We start from the raw sequence: 26205 nt of genomic DNA on the forward strand, positions 1-26205 counted from the left end.
CAAAGCAACCCCCACTGAGTGAATCACTTTCTATCTTAATAGGGCTTTGTGTTGGAAAATTACGTTTTTCTGTGGTTGTTTACAAAGCTAACAATGTGCAGCCCAAGACTGATGATGCCTGAACTAAACTTGAGTTTAGCTTGAACGGAAAGAAGTTAGAAAAAAATAATCAAACACTGGTCAAACATAGCTGGTGAATAGAACTGAGACGACCAAAAATGCAAACATCTTGGTATTTAACAAATAGTTACCAAGATTTTGAGTTTGATGAGAATCACGGCTTTACTATTATTCTTAAAGTGTTTTTTTTAATCCACCCAGTATTTACTCAGAAAATACATTCATAACAGACAATATATTAGATACTTTGGTAAGTCTTTGGTAAGTCGGAGGAACTCTCATTTATACAGTTTTATATATAAGGCAATACTTGGGTTGCTGCCTTCTTATATATGTTCCCTGCTTGTAATGAAACATGCTGGTCGGTATTCTCTTCGTCCGCATGGCTACTTGTTGCTTTCTGTTCCATTTGCCCGAACTGAACTTGGTAAAAGAGCTTTTGTCCATTTAGCACCCTCGGCTTGGAACAAACTGCAGAAGGAAAATGACTGAATTCATTTCATTAAGTGCTTTTAAATCTAAACTACGAATCCTTGAGGCCAAGTCCATAACATGCAACTGTTTCACTTAGATTGATTGTCATTTTAACTGACTTTTTTATTTTTATTTGAATTGTATTGAATTTTATTTTATTTTATTTGTATTCTTTCACTTATTGTTAAATGGTAAATGGACTGATTCTTATATAGCGCTTTTCTACTCTCACAGAGTACTCAAAGCGCTCTATACAACATGCCTCATTCACCCAATCACACCCATTCGCACAAGCACTTTATCTACACTTAGTGCTTTCTAACGACATTCATACACATTCATACTCCGATGGATGCATCGGAGAGCAAGTTGGGGTTAGTATCTTGCCCAAGGATACTTGACATGCAGACTGGAGGAGCCAGGGATCAAACCACCGACCTTCCGATCAGTAGGTGACCTGCTCTACCTCCTGAGCTACAGCCACCCATTGTTGCATGTGTGTTGTTGCTGCCTGTGTTTGAGTAATTTCTGTAACTGTGAGACATCTGCTGCTGCCTATCTTGGCCAGGTGTCCCTTGAAAAAGAGGTTTTTAATCTCAATGGGATCTTCCTGGTTAAATAAAGGTTAATAAATAAATAAATAAATAATACTTACTGGAACACACTTCTACATACAGGGGTGGATGCAGCTACCAGCATCGCCATCACTGGCTAATAAATCATACAATAACTGACTCTACAATAAATAAATTGTTGTTGCTAAAGTGTTTAGAAAATGTTCAGGACAAACTGTATAAAGTTTGCAGTTGTTGATTCTCCATTCATTCTCTGACTTTAAGCATTACAAACTGCTGCACTGCAGTGCTGATGTACCAACTTCGGACAAATGCTAGTGCCTTAGCCAAGGGCAATGACAAAATAATAGTAGCAAGGTAAAGCAGATTAAGCATGGTGACAGCACGCAAACTGCACAGAAGAGATGTTATGCAGCATTTTTGTCAAATTAAATGGTTACCTAGCACCGTATAGCAAAATTTGAAAAGGACTGGTTTTTGCCCCAAAGCCACTATCAATAAACAGATAAAACTACATTTGGCACAGAGGAAAAATATTACTTTAACAAGACTTTATGTTTTTTAATTACTGTGCTGCATATGTATTGAAGCAAAGCAATAGTTGTAAAGTATTTGGTCATTTGTGTTTTCCACCTTGGAAACTCAAAAGTACATATTTAAAGGTTCTTAAATATATTTTCAAACCTACCACTCCACCTTTTATGGTTCGTGCATTCAGAAACGTTCAAACCAGCAGAATGATGTGCAGCCACTGAGCAGTTTGACAACAAAGTTCACAAATTACGTGCTCAGTGATTCTGTGAATCACCCACCTCTGAATGACTGTCCAAACAATGGAAACATGTTATGTGTTGTTAGAAGATGGGCGCTCTGACACCTACTCAGACCAATGTACATTTCAGGAAAGGAAGGCTTTGCTGCAGTTTTCTTCATTCTTTGATTTTTTTCAGAAATTCTCTTATGTCTCCTGTTAATCGAACAAGCAGCATGTGCACGCTTCGCAATCACAATTAAAGAAGGGCGAGTTAAAAGGCTAAAACTAAAATATGTCCTGAAAGAGGACTGGTGTGCTAAACACTGCTACACCCGCTAAAATGTGGTAATACACCATGAAAAGAAAAAGATTGCATGGTTGCCTGCTGACCATTTAAACACATCACGGTTACCTGTAAATGACTCCGTGTAGGTGCAGGAACATCAGGGCAGATGTGACCTCGGCGGCGTAGAAACGAGATCGTGCCTCATCGAACTTCCTCGATCGCTGGATCTGAAACATCAGGTCTCCTCCATTAACATATTCCATCACAAAGAACAAGCGGTCCTGCGGGAAGACAGTGAAAAACAACTTTATTCAGTAACTGTGGAAATATTTCAATTCGAAAATGGCAAAAATATCAACATATCAACACTGATGTTGGTAATTTTGTGATGAAACATGGCAATAACAGAGCAGCACTTCCTCTTTTAAGATCCTTGATTTTAAGCTAGTGCTTTTATATTTATCCATTAACAATAAATAATTTAAACCCATAAATCATATACAGTCATTAAAACAAAATACATTGTATACACTTGCTTTTGAATATTTTCAAAACTTTAGATTATATGAGTTTTGGAAACTACGCAGAAAAAGTTTACAGTTAACGGTTAAATCTTCTCTTACATATTTTTTGGAAACTTAAAAGGAACCTATTATTCTTTTCTTTATATTCTGTCTAATGAAAACCATTACACTGGTGGATGTTCATTTTAAATATGTTTCAAACGTTTCAAATAATGAGGTCGGTGTATGTACGAAGAACCCCGGTAAGCCAAAAGTTCCATTTTCAAACCGTTTTTCTGCTCTTGATTCTATATCAAGCCTCTTCAAATGGCGGCCCAGAAGCAACCTCCGAGTGGCCCTGCCCGTGGTTCTAGCAGAAACGCAGAGAAAACGAAAAAAACAAACAAAAAGAAATTCCTACAGCATAGTAGAGGTGGGAATCACCATACATCCCACGATACGATATTATCACAATACTTAACGCACGATACGATATTATTGCAATTTTTAAAAAATATTTTGCGATATTCAGATTCTGTACATAAAGGTAAACTTTATCAATATTCATTTGATCTAATATCAAAGTCTCACACTCAGTCTTTCTCTCATTTCAGTTTTATTGTTGACAAACTGAACGGTTTGTATTACAGTCTAGTCCAACTTAACTGAATCAACCATCTGGTACAATTATAGCTATTCTGAACTATGCAGTTTATGAAAACTATGCAGCCCCTTCAGCAACTGAAGAATTTGAAAGTAAATTAAAACAAAATATAATTTTACATTAAATAAAAAAGTTTTACACTTAATTAAAATAAAACATGTCTTAAATTAAAATAAGTAAACTGTCATGTTTATTGCTGCCATAAAAAAGTTAAACACATTTGGACAGTGAAGGAATGTCAGGATTCTTGCTCAGAAAAAGGATCAACATGCTCTGAAGTCAGAGCACAAAAACCTTTTTTGTAACAAAATATCGATTTCTGCTGTCCCTGTATCGATACATTATTAGCAAACAAAATATCACGATGCTACACAGTATTGATTTTTTCCCCCACCCCTACAGCATAGTGTGGACTATGAATGCAACACTCCTAGTAGCCTAGCAATATTCCACCCACAATGCACCGTGTTGTAAACATATCGAGCTATCGCTTCACCGTTGCCTTCGGATTGCACTGACATCTTATGAGCCAACAGTTGCCGCAAATGTTCAGAAAAGAAAATGTCACTTCTCCCATTAATAATGTCAGCGTAACTATAGCCCACATATCAACATAATGTGGAATGTCTAACAAAGCCATGCCTAATTCCAGGGGTTGATATAAAACAAAACTGTATTACCTCAGTGTGCAGCAGTAAATGTTGTATTCTTACGTGTTACTGCTATGGGTTTGTGCACTGATAGCTTCTGTTCTATTTTAATTGTGTTAAATGCACTTTAAGATGTGTCTGGGTCACATATATATTGAAAGGGAACTTTCAAAATGTTTTTTTTATTTTATTTTTTATTTTATTGGAGTTTTTGGTGTGCATTTGTGAGATGTCACCAGATTTAAAAGGGACAAAATGAATAAACATTACTTGTTTTTTAATACGTTTCTGTTGGTTTGAAATTTATCACGATATGCTGCACGATAATATCTGGCCCAGATAAATTCCTTGTTTTGAAAATCAGGCCCAACCAACTTTTTACTTCTATATAATATCCTGGAGTCTCTCATATGATCGTCACAGGTACACAGCTCTGCTTCGCACAGCAGCCCCGCCCACCAGCTGTTCAAACATTCAGTTTTTCACAATTTTTTCATATCACATCTGCCTAAATCAAGACATTAGAAGAAAAACAATAAATGGAACACGAACTGTTTATTAATCAGAGAGAAAATCTTAGTTGTAAATTTAACCCATTTTTAAAAACACAAGACACTTTGGATTTTGTCTCAAATTTCCCCGAGTAGAGAAAGAAAAACAATACAGATCGCTATGTGACAACCACTAATTGTCCCTACTTCCATAGAACCCCTTCCTGTGATACACACACATACGGAGGTGAAAAACAACACACACACTGCTGTAGACCACGCCCTCTGAGCTCTATTCTCTTGGTAATGAAAATGGGCTCCGTGGGGAAACAAACGGCCTCCTTCCTGAATTCCAGCTCGCTTTCTCATATAGGAAATAAGAGAGAGAGAGAGAGAGTATGTGCAGTGAGGGTGCTGTGATATAAACAGCTGGGTATATAAGAAACAAGGAGGAGCCCGTCAGAGCCATTGTGTGAGGCCTCAGGGTTCACATCGTTAGCTGTTAAGGTGACACAGAGCTACAGATCTGAAGCGTCTGTGTTTCCACCACATTAAAGGAGACCCCCGGCTGTGAGGCGTATATAGGATTTGTAAAGAGCGACAAAGACTGAATCTGAGACACAGGAAGTATGTAAACAGAATATGTGCATATGTCCATTTATCCCGTAAACTCTCTAGAACAAAGACAAATGAATTTCTATGTGTGCGTTTCATTACATCGAGAGCAAACAAAGTTCTGTTTCTTGCATGTACCTAAAACTGTGGAGCTAGCTGCACAAACAACCGCAGTTTCCTCTCCAATGCAATTAGCTGTGAATGGGTTTAGGCATGACCTTTATTTTTAATTTGCATGACAATGATTGTGCATGTTCTACCCTTTGTTATTTAAAAAAGACAACAGCAAAGAAGAAGTCGAAATTTTGTGATTGTCTCGCACCCACTGAGTTCTCCTTATTAGCATTGGAACAGTGATTAAGCACAAACATACAGCATCTGCTCCATTAACTCATCAGATGCACGTCAAACCTGTCGCCTGCTGGATATTTGGGGCATGTTTACCTAAAAAACTGTCTGTATGTTTGGCCATAATGGAGTGTTGAGTTGCTGATCCTGAACTAGTGAAAGATTTTGAAGGTAGTCGTCACTCTAAAAGAAAGACATCTTGATTTGTTGTTTCGAACATTTCAAAAAGCTGGAACATTTTTCTAATACCTTAAAAAAAGCAGTTGGTCTTGGTTTAAAGTCCCGGAATAGACAGCGAATGTGACACAATCGACCTGTCAGGTGCAACTCCGTCTTTGCAGGTTTGTAAGCGACTGTAAATGTCTAATGGACTAAAGTAAACAAATACATAAGGACAACAGACATTTATGAGAGCATCATTAAACCAGAGAATTGAAAAAGTTTATGGCATAAAAAAGCCTCTTGTTTCTTAAATCTAAAATTAGAGTTTTCAGTTTTTTTGACCACTTTGCCCCAGTTTTCCCAACCCACTTTACAGATGAGGACATAATTATTAGCCTCCAAGTATTTCCCAAGTGATGTTAAATAGAGCACAGAATTTTAACACAGCTTTTCCAAACATCCTGGTTTTATTTTGGATGCTTACATTTGCACAGAAGCAAAATGAATCTGAGAAAAATCAAAAACTACCAGCGTCAAAATGATTAGGCCCTGTGATACTAATAGACAGTTATGTTGTAGTGCAATCATTTGTTGTAGTCTCACATCCTTCTCTCCCGAGTACTCCCAGACTATTTTTCTTTGGCGAATCTTTCAAACTTCTCTAGATTTGCTGGTCTTCCTGCATAGACCTTGATCTTCAGTTCACCTCAAAAATTTCACTGGGATTCAAGTCGGGGCTTCGTGCAGGCCAGTCAGTAACCTTCATATTGGTCTTTTGGAGGTAGATTTTCTGCCAGGCTTGTTCTGTACTGTGTGGCTCTCTTTGAATTTCTCAATGATTCTTCCCACTTGAGTTTTAGACACTTGGAAACACTGTGGTAACTTCAATTCAATTCAAAATGTTGGAAATTTATAAAACAGTGCACAGATTTATTTCTCTTCTGATAGTAATATTAACCAGATATGGCAATTCCATTTTAACCATTGCAGCTCAAACAACACAACAGTCTGTCACCAACTGTATGCTTCCTTTCTACAGATATACATTAACCTTCCTCTGGTTCCCCTTTTTTTAAATAAAAAATACAAATAATTTATATTTCAAGTGCTAAGTTTCCCAAATGTGAGGGTCATTGCTAGATGGAGAAACTACCCGTTTCTAAAATTTTTATCTTGATCACAACTTTTGACTTTCCACAGTTAACCCTTTAAAGCCAGTCGGAGCGGACACACTCCATTTTGCGTAACTATTTTTAAATCCCAGTAGCACTGCAACCACATAAGCTAGCGCAATAATTTTTTTAGCATATGAAACCGGAGGAGTTGTACTTACATCTTATGCCATCAGCTTGCCCTACGTCACGGTTTCCTTCCACATATAGCTTTGCAAAAACTGCATAAAAAGCACTTGCAGCAACAAAAACATAAAAAAAACCCCAAAAACATAATATTCCAGAAACACGCTTTGCCGATCCGATCACCTGTTTGTAACACTTCCTACGTCCATCAGCGTGAACTATCGCATGTCCGCCATGACCTGCCCGAAACCGGAAATTTTGTTTTTTACCATCGGGGCCTCATGAGCCTATACTGGTGTTTTTAAAAGTTATGTTTGACTTCATGACTTTCTGTGTCGTTTCTGGGATGCTTAGGACTCATATTGCACTGCTGGAAATTGTTTATTTTGATGCACATGCTGTTTTTTTTGCAAATTTGCATTGCATTTTGCAGTGTATAGAAATTGGTGTATTTCAAAAATAAAACTATGAAGACACTCAAAATAAATTTCCTGTGGTGGGAAACTATTTTGTGCAACTTTTTTGTATTTACAGTTTTGAGGGATAAGCCTCTTAAATTTCTCTAACTAGAAATATATGTTAAAAAAACAAAAACGATTTTCCATTTTTTTGTAGTTTATTGCACTTTTTTGCAATTTATGTAATTACTATGCACTTAATGCAGACATATTATTAAAACTTAGGCTATAATGGTTGTATTGTATTGTAAGTTGATGTATATCAACTTGAAATGATCCCTAAAATGGCACTACAGCATGTAAAAATATAATATAAGCTCTGGCGGACTTGGTTCTAGGTTTTAAAGGGTTAAATGGGGAAAAATGGGGAACAAAAAAATCAGTACCCATTAATGAACCTGCTTGTGCCAATCCCAGTGCCATACACCACCATTTCTTCCTGTTAAAAGGGAGTTTTCCTTCCCATTGTGGCCCATTGCTTGCTCATTAGGGAATCATACAATTATTAGGTGTTCTTTCTAATCTTGTAGCGTCTTATGATGTAAAGTGCCTTGCGCTGACATATACTGTAAATTTGTGCTATATTTTATTAAAAGCTGAACTGAAATAAATTTAACTGAATGCAGTTACAGAGCTTCAAAGACTTGATTGTTCTTTAATGAGAGTCGCTGAATGTAGACGACGAGGAAGTCCAATTTTGTTTGGGTGCAAAAATTGTACATTAGCAGATATTTTGCAAACTTTTCTTCTTCTCATATACAGATACTTCATAAGACCATTTTAACCCTTTCATGCATGAATTATGACAACCTCAATCAGGACTTTTTTTTTCTTAAGCATTTTTATTCATCTTTAGGCATGAAAAAAAGATTTTTGAACTTCATTTTTTTAAACATGAGTTTTTTACATATCTGAATTATGAATTTGGTATGGAGGGACACATCACTGTCCAATGTACTGGTTGATGTGCAAGTATGCCATCAACACTGGCACAAATACAGGAAAACAGCCTTTGAATAGCCACTGTAGTGACCACTATGCGTGAAAGGGTTAATGTGCTATCATTATTTCCAGCAGGCAGGTTAGTATAACAGATATGATGGAAATCCTTTGACTTCAAAACAGTTTGCAGTTGTGTAACAACTATATGAAGGCTACAAGAGCTAAAATATTACGCTCTATATGAAATATGTCAACGCTTATCATATCTAAGGGTATGATAAGGGTACCAGATGTTGGTAGATATTATGGTCTGCTGAGATTGCGGTTTAAATGATTAAATTGGATATGGACTTAATTAAACAGCATTTGAAAATCATGTCTTCTTAGCTTACCAACCTCTGTCCCTATGTAGATGTTATACCTTATTTTGTGTTGTGTTGTGTAGCACTGCCTAACAAGTCTAAAACTGATTGTAAACAGGTACAAAGTCCATTAAAATGTGATACAAAAGGGTCCTGACTAGCAGTGGGTATATGTTACTATACTAATACACTTTTTAATCCTTTTTAACTGTCATGAAATCAGGATTGCTACTGAGTTTTAGGGACCTTCCATAATGAAGTGTTATACTGTCTGTAGTGTATTGTTGCTTTTCTTTAGTTGGATCTGATTAAAAAAATTAATTTGGCCATTCACCAAAACATGTCACATTCATGCCATGTATATTTAAAGCCAACCTTGGGCTCTTTTCTCCCCTCTGTTATCAGTTTAAAGAGGCCTCAAAATTTCGTGTTACATAAGTGGCCGATAGTCCACCTCAGAGAGAATTTCTTCCCTCCCTCCACTCCTCCTGAAAGCGACTTTAAACAGGATGTTGAAATAGTTTGTTTAAATGTACCCAAAGTCCCAGCTGGTCCCACCCAATCAAACACGAATAAACATTTCCTGACTGTAATTACAAATGTACAGATACTGGCTTCCCATTTCTGACACACGGGCGCGCACACACCTACACACACACACACACACACACACACACACACACAGAGACAAAGTCAGGGCATATTTTAGAGGCACACGGCCAGACGATTCACTACATACTACATAATGCTGACAATAACGTCTTGATGGTTATCCGACTATTTTGTGTGTGTGTTTCTAAAGTTTGTGTGTATGAGCCCTCTTGGTGCCAGCCGGCTGTTAAACAAGTCTTAACTTGAATCTCATTGCATCTTATATAAGCCCAAACCATTACCTCATACTGTCTGTACTGTGACCACACAGTCAATCACACACACACACACACACACACACACGCGGTTAGCTCATTAACGTGTTGACGCCACGTCAACGTGTTACTGATATATATATATATATATATATATATATATATATATATATATATATATATATATATACACACTAGGGGTGCAACAATACATACCATTCAGTACAGTGCTTTCGGTTTGGTACGCATATGTATCGAAAAATCCAAAATTTTTAATTTATTTTATCAACTTTTCTTCTGACGATGGAGCTATTTTGGTTTTCATGTGAAGTATGACCCTGATGGACAAAAGTAAAACAGTATGTCGGATGTGCCACGCAATGCTCAGTTACATTGGTGGGAACTAGTGTGTTAGCGCAGTTAGCTCGTTGACGTGTTGACGCCGTCCAGCCCCATGCACGGGGTGATCCGCGGTAGCTCGTTAACGGAGATTTGCCGTGTTGTGGCGTTAACGTCATTTCAGATTAACGCTGACAGCACTAGTGGGAACACAACGAATATGACTGCACATTTACTCCGACATCATCCTAGTGCAAAGACAAGTGGAAGCAGACAAAAACAACAAGCACGCATGCTACAAACTTTAGCCGAGTCATTTAGACAGCCGTTAGCACATGGTTCTCCTTATGGGCACCTGATATGTTTAATATGCTGCTGAGAATATAGCCCAGAAGAAGCGTATAGTATAGCTTTTATTTTGGAAAGAGCCATTTCTCTGTAATAAACTCTCTTTTCCAAAGATGAGTGATTCCTCAATCAGATAGATTTATTATTTTGTTGTTTCAGCATATATCTATCTATATATATATATATATATATATATATATATATATATATCAAAGAAAGGAAGAAAAAGAAGTAAATTGTGTGCAGCGTAGAGGAGTTTTTCTGTATTTGTTTATTAAATTGCAATAATTTTGATGTGCTTAAAACTGAGATCTAATTATAGAAATGTTAGATAAGATGAGTTCATCTGCTGAATTACTTTCCACCACTCCAGTTGTTGAAATGTTAGCTGTAACGCACTGCTTCTCCTCTCCTGAAAATATGAACGGCTGACATGAAGCTAAAATAAACACTTTCATCAAAGTCAGTCAAAAAAACAACAAGTGGGGTTTGAACTTTTGTCCGTGCACGAACAAAAAAACTCAATTGCTGCCCCATTTTCCTCGGAACATTATGAGCCATTACCGTTTGGCTGCTGGTCATTACCACACAGAGGCAACCAGTAAAGATTCACTTGGTGATTTCATTCAACAGAATCTGGGTCCTGAGTTTGTTTTGTGGTAACTTTGAGAAGTGACTTTCACTCCAGATGTGACAATGACTCTTCAGAAAAACTTTGATTCATCCTTTTATTTCCCTTTTTATTTTATTTATGTGTTTTTCGCAGATGTTGACTTGAAGAGAAGAGCTGGACTTGCAAAAGGAAATAATTGTAATTGGAGGACAGAGCGTACTTTGTGTGTGTGGCCACTGAACCTGTTTTTGCTTTCAAAAATTCTGCATTCTAATCAGTTAAACATATTAAACCCTAATGTGTTTATAAGTAGAAACATCATTCCTGCATTCTTGGCTTTGCCTTGAGTCTGTATAATCTTCAATTTAATTTGTTCCTCATATTTATCAATCACTGCACGTATAAACACACTACAGCAGTAATACAGGGCAATGCATAATGCAGTAAGGGTTTCATACATATATATTTTTACGCAAATGGAAGTTAAAGTTGAGAAATGTTGATCATTTTAGATGTCTGTTGTATTCCAAATGTCCTTCTACTACCCCATGTTATTAAAAGCTACCAAATTAAATATGGTGAGATGTACATTTAATAATCTGTAGCTTAAGGTGGATATATTTATACATTTTTCTGGCTCTGGCACAAAAATACAACATCCAGAAATCAGTAATTGACTCAATCATACGAACAAATGCTGGCAGCAATTTAGAGTTTTGGAAGCAGCCTATAGATGATGTGTCTCTATGGACAGACCGCAGACTGTATATAAAAGACGGTCATAGTCATCCACTAGTTTGTCAGTTTTAGTTTGTCAGTGTTTCCAACACATGCTAAATATATATAATGGCAGCTAAAAAGATTTTTTTTAAAAAACAGAGCCATAAAATACACACTTTGCTCATTTTAAAAGTGTGGACATTGCATAGTTTGTATGGCACTGTGTGATGTATGGTATCGCTCTTAAAAAAAGCTTATATATTCCAGGCTCAAACTGAGAAACAGAGACGTGCACTAAAGCATAGCTCGATTTATTTTCTATTTTCCACTAATTGGACCATAATTTTTTTTTTTTATTTTTTTTTTTAGAAAAACCTGAGATACTATATCAAAAAAGTAATTTTCTTACAGACTTTTTTTAGAATCTGACTTTTTCTCCCCCTGCTGGCCATTAGGAAGAATGCAAGTTTAAGCCACTTTAGTTTTTGGCGCATATATGTAAAAAATAATGTCAATAACTATATAAAAAAAACATGTCATCATAAACTAAAGACAAACTTTATAACAAAAAAACAATCTTATATAAGATCAAAATCAAAATTGATTTATATTAATCCTTTCTGACCTGCCACCTCTACCACCGTTAGGTTTAGGTAAGTAAACATCAAGTCTGAGGTCTAAGGAATGCATTATGTAAAGGTTTCAAGTATAAAATTACATGTTTGTCTATGCCTGAACTGCAACCCAAGAACAGCAAACATACCTCAACTAATAACTGTAGTTTTGTAAAGAACAAGGCTGACACATATTTGGCCGGGCAACCTGAATGTTGTGCCTGTGTGTGTTTATTGTTCTCACACACTAGTTAGATACTTGGTGTGGGCTGCTGGTTCTCCCTCAGAATATCTTCTTACTCCTTGTTCCCATAATAAATAAATAAATGAATGACAAGAAAAACTTGTTTTTCATTGGTCAAAAGAAAAAAAAGGAGGTAAGTAGTTGACTGTGATTCATTTAATGAGAAACAGACTTCCAGGAATGTCAGGTGAACTGTGTACTGTGTGTGTTTTGTGTGATTTTGAACTGGACAAAGAGGTAGATGATTCTGTTTGTGAAGGTTTTTTCTGTCTCTAAGCAACAAAAAAGTGCTGTGAGGATAATGTTCATCCACACATGTGTGAGCACTCCCTGCACATCTTCAATGTGTGGACAGAGTGAGAACGTGTCAGCAGCACATCAGGAGGAAAAGAGGAGGATGGAGGGAACAAGTGGCAAAATAAAGATGTTAGTCATCCTTATTTTGGAAAACAGAAGAGAGTGGGACAGATGAAGCCAAATATGTACTTTGATGGGTCGGCACAATAGTGCAAAAGTTTGCCTCACGGCGAGAAGGTTCACCTGTTGGTTCTCCTGTTTCCTCATGTTTTTTCTTGGTTGTCTTGAACAATCAAAGATATTAAACTGTATTTATGGCTCCCTCTGCCTTCTCTAGGAGTAGGATTATGGGAATTTAACCAATGCAAAAGCTGAGGACACAAACCTGTGCAGGCCCGTACAAGCAAAAAATGTGTTGCCCAACAACCATGGGGATGGATGCTACATTAAGGCCAAATTCTGACTGGCTGCAAAGTGAAATTAACCCAAGTACACATCACAAATCATCTCAATCATCTCTCGTACAACATCAAAGCGTCCCAGTGATGTGAAGATTCCCAATCAGGAAGAACAGCTACAACAGAGGAAGTGATTACCGGCAACATGGCGAGAAGAAAACACAGAAAGTCAATCACATTAGGTGACGGTCTGGTGCAGAGGTCTTGAGATAAAGTTTTCTCAACTTCAACGCGAGCAACTAAAGCAACTACCAATGAGAGTGAAGGACACTGTTGACAGACATATGGCAGGGTAGTATATACATTGGAGGGTTACCTAGGCAACCGGAGCCTGGACTGTGCTTTAGTGACCAACCAACAACTACATCTCTGTGTGGACGGCCCTTTAGGAGAGGCAGCCATCTGTTGCAACCAGTCAGAGAGTGAGGGGCAAAAAAATATAGAAAACAGGAGTGCCAAGAAACCAAAAAGGGCAAAAAGTATGAAACATAAACTGAGGAAGAGATAGAAGATGATATTTAATGAAAAAATCTTTACCTACATTAGTCCACTACGACAAAAAACCCTATGATGGGCTGGTGAGGCTGAACCCTTCTGCCCAGCTAGGCTAGGCTGCAGCTGACTTCCACCCTAGTCAGATAAGTAGTTAAAAAATGGATGGGTGAAGACGCGATTGTAATAACAGCACTGTCAATGTTACCAGTGCTTTCCTCTTTTCATTTGAAAATGTGCAAAAATGGTGCCAGCAAAATCTGTTGTGCAAAGAAAGGAGCAGCATGACACTGCTGACATCGGGTTAATGGTTGTGTCAGAGATGCTTTTTTAACCCCACTGCAGTCTTCAAAAAGCTCTTTGGGGAAGAGAGGACAGGACAAAATGCTCTCATTTTAAAGGTTGCACAAGAAGTGCAAGAACACACACACACACACACACACACACACACATCCAAATAATTTGTACTGATGAGGTGATAAACACAGAGCTGGCATCAGGCTGCTGTTACTACTGATCCGTCTATTAAAAAGCTAATTTGCCCAGAAGAAACGCTCAGAAGACATCTTCTATTCACATAATAGTGTCACAGTGACTTGTAAAGGGTCTAACTATCACCCAGCTCTCTTGAATACCACTGAAGATTTGTCATAATGATAAGAAGTAGACTATTCCTGGAAGGGAAGGCTGTCTGGGTGGATATGTTCGCTACAGGTTTTTCTTGTGAGTGTTTACATTCAGTCTAAGGTGAAGAAATGGGGTCAGTTCAAGGGTGTCAAAAACAGGCCTTGCAACTTACATTTGTATTGTGTAACATCAGGTGCTGGTCTTAGTTTATATTTAATATCTAAATCTAAATGCAAATTATGCTCTAGTTCACCATCTGACATTAAAGACTGCAAACACATCTTTAGCTTTAACTTAGCTTAGCTGCAAGAAAGGTTCAAATTTCACAATAAAATAAGTTTGCTATTACCACAAATAGCTACTAGGTTGTCTGTATTTAGATATCATGACTGTCCACATAAAAGCACATGTAGATGTAGATATTGCACCCCCAACCTCATGCACACAACGTTATTTGCAGGTCAGGTCACTGCTAAACCACAGGTAGGTTTAGGGTTAGGATGCATTTTAGCAAAACATTTTAGCAAAACAAGCATAGCTTCAAAAGCAAAATGATCTTATCTTTCAATCAAAGTCTCTGAGGTACAGTTTGGCCTTGCAATTCTTCAATTACTAAATTATGTATAAATTCCATATAAAGGGGAAGATATGACCCCAGCCATAACCCTGACACAAAGCCTGTGATGAAGTTAATGTGAATAATGTCCTGTGTTACCTGAGCCACAGGGGGCAGTGTTCAGCTGAACTGTGCACAACACTGCTGCTGAAGAGTTTGAGAAAAGTGTCGGCAGTGACAAAAAGGACATCCACTCTGTCGTCCTCAAAAGCAGAGCTTATAAGCATGAACTAGTAAGTCTAGTACATCCTAAGTAGTGGTAGTAGGAGTGCTAATGAGCTCGATGCTCAGCTGAGACATGGTGTCACACATAAATGACCAAAGCAAGGTTGCAAGATTGATATCTATCAAACTGCTTTATCCATTATTACTGCAAAGTAGAGGTGGGAATCACCATACATCCCTCGATACGATATTATCACGATACTTAACGCACGATACGATATTATTGCAATTTTTTAAAATATTTTGCGATATTCAGATTCTGTAAATAAAGGTAAATTTTATCAATATTCATTTTATCTAATATCAAAGTCTCACACTCAGTCTTTCTCTCATTTCAGTTTTATTGTTGACAAACTGAACGGTTTGTATTACAGTCTAGTCCAGCTTAACTGAACGCAACCATCTGGTACAATTATAGCTATTCTGAACTATGCAGTTTATGAAAACTATGCAGCCACTTCAACAACTGAAGAATTTGAAAGTAAATTAAAACAAAATATAATTTTACATTAAATAAAAAAGTTTTAAACTTGATTAAAATAAAACATGTTTATTGCTGCCACAAAAAAAAAGTTAAACACATTTGGACAGTGAAGGAATGTCAGGATTCTTGCTCAGAAAAAAGAGCTGATCAACATGCTCTGAAGTCAGAGCATGTTCCAGTCCACAAAAACTTTTTTTGTAACAAAATATCGATTTCTGCTGTCCCTGTATCGATACATTATTAGCAAACAAAATATCACGATACTACACAGTATCGATTTTTTCCCACACCCCTAATGCAAAGGCGGTCACTTAACATACAATAGGACAAAAAAAATTGATGAAACCAAATAATTTTTATGTCGCCACATGTGAATGTCAATAGTTGCAGATATAACAGATGTTAAAAAGTAAGACACATGGGTTGAGTTTGACTGATTTTCATCTCTGCTCTCAGTCTGTGTCTGCTATTCTCTGGCTGTCTTCATCTCTATCCGTCCTTCCATCGTTCTGTGTCAGTCCATCTGTCGCTCTCTGTCCTAAGCACCGAACAACAAAGGTTCATTAATGGACCTGCCTGGTTTCTGGCCATCCCTGCTTCCTCTGATCTTTCCCTCTTAGAGTTCATTAAAAAAACACTCACTCTCCACTGCAATCTAACCGGCTCTTTACATCACAGCTACTTTTTTTCCCCTTTAAACCAATCCATTTCAACGTCTGCTTCTCTTTATGTAATCTTTCCTTCACTTTGGCAAAAAGAAAACAACAACACAAATACCACCAGCCATCTTGTTATCACAAATACTGAAAAAAAGACTTTTTCACGTCTTCCCCTCATCATCTCTTGTTTGCTCTCCTCGCCATCTGCATTTCCTCATCCTCTCCTTCTCTGACTTCACTTCTCAGCCTCACAGTGTATCGAGCAGAACGAGGCCTTGGCGCTACTGTTGTATAATGTTATTTACATTTCTCGGCGGTAATTAGGCCGATAGGGGAACGGTTGTGATCCCACAGTCGATTAAGAAGAACGAGGAGGGCAGGGCGGTTGTCGGTAGAACATAGGTCACACAAAGTACAAAGACTTTTTTAGGCATAGTGATGTCACCATGAACTCAGTGCCTCCATCGGGTTTTGGGATATCTTATAATGTAGTCAGAAGTTTAAAATCAAATTGAATAAAAATGCATAATATAAAAATCGACCGCAATAATTATCAAAATAGATTTAGACAAATAATATAATAAAATAACTTAAACAATTAGTAAAATAACAAAAATAAATAATCCAAATGATAGTTTTCTCAAATTTTGGAATTACTCACATTTATATAAAATGAATCAATACAAGCACTAAATTAAAAAAAAATCCTATAAATATTATAAATCAAAGAAAATGGATTTTACAGTTATCACTTTAGAAAAAAAATTCAAATTAGCACAATCTCTCTTAGACAGACAGACACACAAACACTTGCATAACCACGTTACATGTATTCATCACCAAAGATTGTGCACGGCACAACATGTCTGGACAGGCTTGTGTACCGGAGGCCTGCAGGTAGAGGCCACTGAAGCGTCGCGTCCTTAGACCTCACCGAGTTAAAGGGACAGACCTGGTTACTGAGGTGAGATCAGTTTTTTTTCGGGGTTCTTTAAAAAAAATCATAATTATTATTTTAAAGTGGAGTAATGCTTCTAGCTTTGTATAACTGTGATGGCTGCACTTACAGCCACACAGTGGTAATACCCACCATGTTAGTGTAGAGGCTTCCAAGTAACATTGCATTCACATTTGTCTTTCTTTAAATATGGGAATTAATTTACAGGACAATAAATAACTGGTTTTGGTTTAGAGTTAATTCACATATCCACATAACACTGCATTCTAAAATAAGTGCGCACATTTTAGTTTACACTGTTATGTATAATTAATCTTTTGTTTTCTGAGTTACCTTAGTTGCAGCTGTTCCAGTCCCTTGATTAAGGAGCCAAGAGGTGGAAAAGGGGCGGAGCGAGCTTTAAAGGAAGACTGCAAATTGGTTCATGCCATAACTCGGGACCATGGGGGGGAATTGGAGTTCATTATGTTTGGTTTAGTTAGGTTTTGTGTGTTTTACCCCTTCTCCTGTTTTTGTGGGCTGATCAGCCACTATTTAAGTTTCCCCTTTGTCTCGTTAAGTTAGGTCCGTTTGTTTGAGTTATCAGTAGTGTTGTCAACTTTGAGTAGAGTTCTGTTATTTTGACCTCTTTTATGGGCCCAAGATTTTGATTCTTTTGGCATGATTTAACCAATTATGGGTTTTTTTGGGTTAAATAAAAAATCATTTTTTTGGACTTTAACCTGTGCCTAAGTTTCCTTCACTGCTCGGTCCATCACAATAACCTACAAGTAATTAGTAGGCTATATTAAAAGTAGCATCTGCAAAACCAAGGCACGGTTGTCATTTGGACAAGGGTGGAGATGAGTCAGGGCCTCAAGTTGAGGACTTCAAATATCTCAGGAACTTGTTAAAAGTCGGGAAGGGAGAAGATGGACTGAAGGCAGCGTCATCAGTGCAAACAGTGTATCAGTGCGCTGTGGTGAAGAGAGAACTGACCATGAAGGGGAAGCTGTTGATTTACTGGTAGATCAATGTTCCTTCCCTCGCCTATGGCCATGAGTTCTGGGTACTGATCAAAAAAATAAGATTGTGGATACAGGTGGTGAAGCTTTCTCCAAGAAAAAGGTTGAGAAGCTTGTGATTGGGGAAGTTTCAGAGGGAAGCTGCTATGACTTCGCATAGTAAGAAGCCAGTTGATGTGGCTCAGGCCTTTGATTAACACATCTCCTGAACACATCCTTAGTGAGGCTGGAGGAGGTGGCTGAGTAGAGCGAGGTCTAGGCGCCTCGGCTTAAACTCCAAGTAGTGGAAAACAGACGGATGAAAACACCTCAAGAAACAGAAATCCTTCTGCAGACACTTGAAATGAATGTCAGAATCAATCTCTTGGATTAAATTCTTCAGTTTAAATCAGTGCCACATTGTATCGTCACGGTCAGACTAGCACACTGAGTCGATACAGATCAGCCCGGTGAAAGGCTGAGTGGGACTGGCGTTTTGCAAGAGGCGAAGAGTGACAGCGCTGCTGTGTCTGTGTCGTTGTATATGCAGCATGTACATGTGGGTTTGTTTACAGAGCAGTGTTCTAAGAAGAGTGAGGTGGGAGGGTGAGGGGAAGTAGACGGGGTCAGTTGGGTGAGGCAGGTGATGAAGGTGGGGGTTACACAACATATGGGATACACATCACTGATAAGGATCAAAGCTGTTACATAAGAATCGCAGTCCCTTTGTCTCAATCAAGAACACAGTTTCAATAACCGCTGGTGTGTGTGTGTGTGTGTGTGTGAGTGAGTGTGTGTGTGCGCACGTAAGAAAAAAATAGGAAGAACAAAATAAAGACGAAATAATGCAAGACACAAATACGTTTTCTATCGTTCTCTCTCTCTGTCGACTCCACACACCTTTGTGTTCGCTTTGGAGGAAAATAACAGGAATAAATAAATTGAACAGGAAACGCCATCAATTAGTGTAAGACTTTCCAGAGCATTCAGAGAAATAAATACAGATGCAGCTTGCAAAATATCTTCTCTGCCTCCTCCCTGACATATCTGGCTCCCACTGGTCCACTGCAGAATTCTTGCAATGTGAAGTAGAAGCAGAAGCAGGTGAAATAATCTCTTTACAAGTGTGTCATAATTCTCTTCCTTTGAAACATTTCTTTAATTGTCTACTTCTTCTAGATTTTTAACTATAAAGAAGGTGATTATGGTGACACTCCTCCTTTCAAAACATTAAAAAAAAATGTCTGAAATGTCTTAAAAATAGTATGTATATGGATCACTGGCAGCAGCAAACACACCTCGAGAAGCTACTCGATTGATGGTCTGTTGACACAGAAAAGGAAAAGAACAAAGAAGCGCTGTTTTACCAAAGAAAGTTATTCCCGAAAGTGAGGTCATGTTGCTTTAAATGAGAAGGTTAACTTCTGACTTTTTACTTTGATGTTAACCTAACTTTGAGGCACGAAACCTCCCCTGAACTTCGGTCCAGTGACGACAGCTGGACCAGATCACAAAACTCAAAGATGGTTGGTTTCAATTCTAGAGTGGAAACTTAACCCTTTAAGACCTATCATAGAACCAAGTCCGCCAGAGCTTATATTATATTTTTACATGTTGTGGAGCCATTTTTGGGAGCATTTCAAATTGATATACATCAATACAACCATTAAAGCCTAAATTTTAATAATATGTCTGCATTAAGTGCATAGTAATTACATAAATTGCAAAAAAGTGCAATAAACTACAAAAAAATTGAAAATCGTTTTTGTTTTTTTAACATATATTTCTAGTTAGAGAAATTTAAGAGGCTTATCCCTCAAAACTGTAAATACAAAAAAGTTGCACAAAATAGTTTCCCACCACAGGAAATTTATTTTGAGTGTCTTCATAGTTTTATTTTTGAAATACACCAACTTTTATACACTGCAGGAAAAACGAAAATAAATATTATAATGCAAATTTGCAAAAAAGCAGCATATGCATCAAAATAAACTATTTCCAGCAGTGCAATATGAGTCCTAAGCATCCCAGAAAGTCAGAAAGTCAAAGATAACTTTTAAAAACACTAGTATAGGCTCATGAGGCCCTGATGGTGAAAAACTACATTTCCGCAAAATGACGTCACTTCCGGTTTCAGGCAGGACATGGCCGACATGCGATAGTTCACACTGATGGACGTAGGAAGTGTTACAAACAGCTGATCGGATCGGCAAAGCGTGTTTCTGGAATATTATGTTTTTGTTGCTGCAAGTACTTTTTATGCAGTTTTTGCAAAGCCATATGTGGAAGGAAACTGTGACCGAGGACAAGCTGAAGGCATAAGATGTAAGTACAACTCCTCCGGTTTCATATGCAAAAAAACATTTTGTGCTAGCTTACATGGTTGCAGAGCTACCGGGATTTAAAAATAGTTATGCAAAACGGAGCGTGCTCGCTCTGACCAGTTTTAAAGGGTTAACTGAAACTCTGAAAAATGTTGATTCTTTCCAGATCTCTTCAGAGATGATGACAGAAAGAATGGAAGAAAAACGATACCACGTGAAGATAAGGAAACTATTTCAGCAAACCAATCCCTAAAACAATGTAGAGAGCAGCAAGAGAATAAATCCATGCATTTATTATTTATCCATCCACTTTTGCAGATAGGAAGCTACCTGCTGAACTGACAACAGTCGATGTCAGAGGCACAACCTTCTATAAACTGAGGATTCCACATAAGTAAAGTTCAGTGGTTTGGTATGATTGAAATATGAAATATAACAAACTGAGAAAAACTCACATGCAGTGGAACCTGACCATTAGTGTGAATTATGTATATAATGTGTATGTATATCATTTTGACCCTGTGTGGATTAGAGAAAATTCTAAATATTGTCAAAGTTGTGCACCCGATTGTTTTATAAAACCATAAAAGTTAAATGCTATAGAATCACTCCACCCTGCAAAAATTACATACCCCCCAAAAAATCATAGAAAGCCTAAAATTACCATGACATCTATGGCCGTGACAAGTGTCTGTGAACTTGTGACCAGAGCTATACAGACAACACACATATGCAGTATGTGTATATTCCATTTCCTGTCAAAACATCATTTCCTGGAACATAAGCTGAATTCTCAGAAGTGTTAGTACCTGTAAGAACTGCACAGCAAGTCTTCTAAAATAAATGCCTCATTTACAGCAGACCTATAGTGTACAGTGCATGTAGTGAACATATAGTGTAACTTTTTTAAAGATTGTTTTAACGACTGAAACCAATATCTTCAAACAGCACCTTCAGGACCTTCAGCTGAACTCAAAGACGTTTTCACGCATTTAATCCCAGCATCTTATCGGACCTTTAATCTGTTTTGCATTTGCAGTTATCTCATACAACCGATTCCTGTCTATCTACATGAACATGAAATGGCTATTTTTCACTTTTAAGACGCAAAGGTCAGTAATGGATCAAATTATTTTGCCGATCACACCAGACACCAAAGTGTGAGAGATATGCATCATAGGCTTTTACGGCTCCTGTGTGACCAGGCTGAACTCTGGATGCTGGTGGAAGAACTGGGATGGGACAGAGCCAGCAGGCTGTCTTTTCTCACATGTTGGACATGATGGGAAATTCTCTGCATCAGATGCATCCTCACTACTCAAAAGACTCTGGCTGTATCCTAATTCAGGGTCTGCAGCCTTAAAGGCCGTATTTTAAGGCCGATTACGTCACAGCGACGCGACGAAGGCTGTCCCAATCCAAAGGCTGCTCGAAATGCGGCCCTCAAATGCGTCCTTCATTTCCCTGAATTTCAAGGACGTGGCGGTGTAGACTTCGTGGCCCAACATATCCCAGAATGCATAGCGCGGCGGTGGGTGTGGATAATTTTGCCGAAAAAAAATGGCGGATGAGGGGCGCCGAAGAGTAAACTTTAAGTAAGTACTGAATATTATGTCACTTATTTATGTGCAAATGTTTAATAACGAAGAACATTAAAACATTCCTGTTGGCCACATGTTGGCAAAGTTATGTGACATTAGTGACGTTTGTACTAACTTGGTTTTAAAGCCTTTACTTTAAAATATACGCTGTTCAATAGCTGACCTTAATCTTACAGAGAATGATCAAAGCTCATGTAGAAACAAACAAACAAATGAACAAAAGATTTTCTCCTTCATTTCTGTCAAAACAAAGCTGTATGAAACGTTTCCAGCTGTTAGTATCATGGTTGCTAGGCAACCTGGGCAGCGCGACGGAGGCTAGACCGTCCCATTTCACAAGCCTCGCACTTCCGGCCTTAGCGGTCTTTGAGTACGCGGCCCTTGTGGACCGTTAAGGCTGCGTACTTTAAGGCTGCAGACCCTGAATTGGGATACAGCCTCTGTTTGTTTCAAACAAGGGTCTGAACCAGCAACGTCAAACATGCGGACCTGAGAACAAAAGTGCACTGGCTGGCTTTTTGAAAAGTGTGAAAAAAAGCAGAAAAGTCATTAATAACTCCAATTTTCTAACTAAGTGCGCTGGTAGTATTGATGTGGGGTCACTAGTGTTGCTAAATAGCAGTGAAAATACATGCACATTTAAAGAAAAACTTCCAAATGTGAAGTTGCACGGGTCATAAATAATCAGCACAGCAACTTTTGTAGATGTACTGTGATCCATAAATTTGTGTTGTGTGAAACGATGGTTCATTAAAGGTGAACAATGGTTGGTCTAGACCATTTGAGGTCAAATTGAGCCAACTACAATGACTTTGACACCCTTGGTGTTAACTTTAAATGGTCTGGTAGAGCGTGCAGGAGGCAGAACACATGGCGTTCACTCACTCGGTGTAAATTCACTGCACAGCTGCCTCGGCTTTTCACACATGGGCATGATTAGACATTAAATTGTAATTTGCAGTAAAGAAGAATGGCAAAGAATTTATAAATCCAGCAGAACATTTGCCTTCTCGTACTCAGCTCCACCAGGCTGTGAAAGTGCACACATGAAGGCACATTGACACTGATGAGTGGTTTTAGCTATTTCAGGAAAGCTCTCGTCTGCATTTTAGAAAGGACACACCTGGAAGTAGCTTTATCATAAATACACACACTCTCACACATGTGCATGTACAAAGCCACTACATGGTTCCCGACAGGAACATTTATGTAACGCACAATAGACAAAACATACAGAGGTCTGAAAGGACTGCCCATGTAGGGGCGTCCCACCTACGGCTGCCCTTTGTGCGTCTGTCTGTCACAGCCAACTTAAAGTACTGATGGATAAAGACGCTAAAAGTGGAGATGATGAAAGCAGAGTAACCTGTGAATGAGGGAGCAAGAAGACTGAAGACCGGTGCTTCGCTGCTTTAGTGTTAAAGCTGCTTGAAAAGCTGCCTGTTTAACAGCACAGTTCATAAAATGTTGCATTCAGCAGATATAAAATATGACAGCTGAAGACGATTTGATCCAAAACATAACGAGAAGTTGTGATGTGTTCTGAGACGTGAATACAGAGCTTCTCGTATAGGTTGACTGTCTTGCTGTAGTTCTCAGTCTATTACTGCTCTGGATGTGTTTACAAACCTACACGGCATGCTTAGCTGTTAACACGTCCTCCTTTAGGGCCTATTTAACCCAAAATAATGAACCTAAAATACAACTAGGTCAAGGGGTGAACAGGTAATGGTCTTAGGCCGTTTTCACACATGAACTTCGAAGTCTGAGACGATCAAGTTGGGATATTTTCTCCACAAAGTCACTTAAATCCTAAATTTGAGCCACCTCTCATTCAAAATCTTCTTCTCAGAGATGTCCAGGCAGCTTCCAACAATGAAGCGATTTTTGGAGCACGCTCCGGAGGTCCTGGTGTGGCACCTGTGATATCTCTGTGGACCTTAAACTTGCTAGCATCAATGTCTTTTTCATACACAGACAAGACTGTGGTTGTGAGAACTGTGCGTCCCACTACAACTGAGAATTTTTCATCATTTTGCTAGACCTACCACATTGTAAGGGAGGATTGAGGATTTTTCTTTTACTTTTACAGAATTGTGCACTAAGAATTTGTACCCCAGGTTAAGTTGTTGGGGTGTTACTGCAGCATCCTGAGGGAGAACATTTGACAGCATGTCACAGTGCCATCTTGTGTCAGCACAGGGCACAATGATTATGCAACCCACTAAGGCGAGGAGCCTGAGTGTGAAGGAGGCACGTACCTCCCAGTGGTAAATGCACCGGACTATTAGCAGCACCATTTGTACCTCTGAACAATCGAACATCACTCAGGCAGGTTAAATATCAGCTAATGTTCTATCCAACATAATCCCCTGCCAAGCAGAAAAGTACACTGCTGCAGTGCACGTGTGAAAGCAGCTGTAGCGTGAGCACAAGATGTACGCAGTTTAACCCAACAATCGTTTTTCTCTTAAGGAGAGGGGAAGAAAACAAAAGGAAATTACAAAAGAATTAACAGAAGACTGCCTAACAGTTTTTCTCAGGTTTTAAATGATCTTTTATCCCCTTTACTAATAATCTAATAAGACTAAATAATCAAACTGAGAAGAGCAGTAAAAATGTTAGTTATTTTTATCTTATTTCTTCAAATTCAAGATGCAGCAGAAACAAATGATCAAAGCTTTGGATTAAAGATGTTCAAAAGAAAAACAGCAGGGAATAAGCTCGAGAACAACCTGCAGTTTGATTCAGGTTTTCCTGTGATGTTAAAACTTGTTGGGTGAAAGTTTCCCTCTTTTTTAAAATTTTTCTATTTTCATTCTTTTTAATCTGTTGTACTTTTGAAGTTTTCATCAAGAAACAAACTGCAAATGTTTTCTCCAAGAGAGCTTGTCGGCTTCGATGTACGACGGTACAGATTCTAATTCCAATGCTGCCCCCTGGAGGTGCAAATAATGTCTGCATGTTTGTGTGCGTATGTGTGTGTGTGTGTTTGTGTGTGTGTGTCCCTACTTTAGTCTGGAAGCAGCAGAAGAGCTGTGTCAGGTAGGGGTGTCTCCTGGCCAATGCTAAGATCCGTTTCTCAGTCATGGTGCAGTCCACGTCGTCGTCCTGCAGGATCACGTCTTTCTTCAGCACCTTGACGGCATAAACCTCGTCTGTGCCCTTCATCTCCGCCAGCATCACCTGGTCACATGACACAAACTCGTCTGTGTTTTCCGGTCCATCCTTTTCACTGCACATCTTACTGAATTTCACAAACAGAGCTGCAGAGGAAGTGAGCCCACCTTTCCAAAGCTTCCTTTCCCCAGAACTTTGATAAACACAAAGTCATGCAGGTTCATCCTCTTGGCCTCTGGAGCGCTGTAACCTTTGACCTCGCCATTCGCCTGACTTTCTTCGCTTTCCTCTCCGACGCTGTTCCCATCGCCTTCCGTGTGCGTGTCACACGTTACCGTGTCCACAGACGAGGAGGAAGACAGTGGGTGTGTTTTGTGCTCCTCTCCGCGGTGGTCAAACGACAGAGCCTTCCGGATGTTCTCCAGCTCCTTCACGTCTGCAAGAAACCAAGAAAAATAAGAGCTGAGCTGTGTGTCTCCATTCTGTTTGCTCCTCAGACTTTAATAGTCAGAAAATGTGCCTACCCTGATCACACGGGGAGGTGGGGGCAGACTTTGAGCGATCGTCTTCTATCTGAGGGATCCCTGATAACGGCTGCTGAGGATCCTGAGCCTGAGTAAGCTGTTCAAAGAAAACACGTCCCCATCAACATGTCATCAAGAACTTATGATTCACGGTCGGTATGTTAACACCACATGCAGGCGACAGCGAAAACGCTCATCTCAAGGCTTCATAACCGGACTTCACACAGCAGCTGTTGACACCATAGTGCGTAGATCCATCTTTTAAGTACATGGTTTTTGAAGGACACATCCCCAGTGGGTACGCCCCTCAATTAGTTTCCACTGTTTATTCAGAAAAACCTTTAAATACCATTAAATATAAAATTTAGAATAACTCTAAAGCCTCTCGAGA

The 26205-nt window shown here is 38.6% G+C and overlaps 1 protein-coding gene across 2 annotated transcripts in view; it reads right to left on the reverse strand.

Annotated features, from left to right (window-relative positions):
• Positions 1–26205, reverse strand: part of LOC146505786 (protein kinase C epsilon type-like) — a 104344-nt gene that overhangs the window by 22723 nt on the left and 55416 nt on the right. For both annotated transcript variants that reach the window (XR_014877679.1, XM_085183300.1), the window contains exons 8-11: positions 25815–25911; positions 25458–25726; positions 25183–25356; positions 2336–2490 (exon numbers count right to left, since the gene is read on the reverse strand). Coding sequence is in view for 1 of the 2 variants with exons in the window: in XM_085183300.1 (XP_085039426.1) it covers positions 2336–2490; positions 25183–25356; positions 25458–25726; positions 25815–25911 (695 nt within the window). In the remaining variant the exon portion in view is untranslated. The remainder of the gene's footprint in view (positions 1–2335; positions 2491–25182; positions 25357–25457; positions 25727–25814; positions 25912–26205) is intronic.

This window comes from Neolamprologus multifasciatus, chromosome 13 (genome assembly GCF_963576455.1).
Source record: "Neolamprologus multifasciatus chromosome 13, fNeoMul1.2, whole genome shotgun sequence".
NCBI classification, from domain to species: domain Eukaryota; kingdom Metazoa; phylum Chordata; class Actinopteri; order Cichliformes; family Cichlidae; genus Neolamprologus; species Neolamprologus multifasciatus.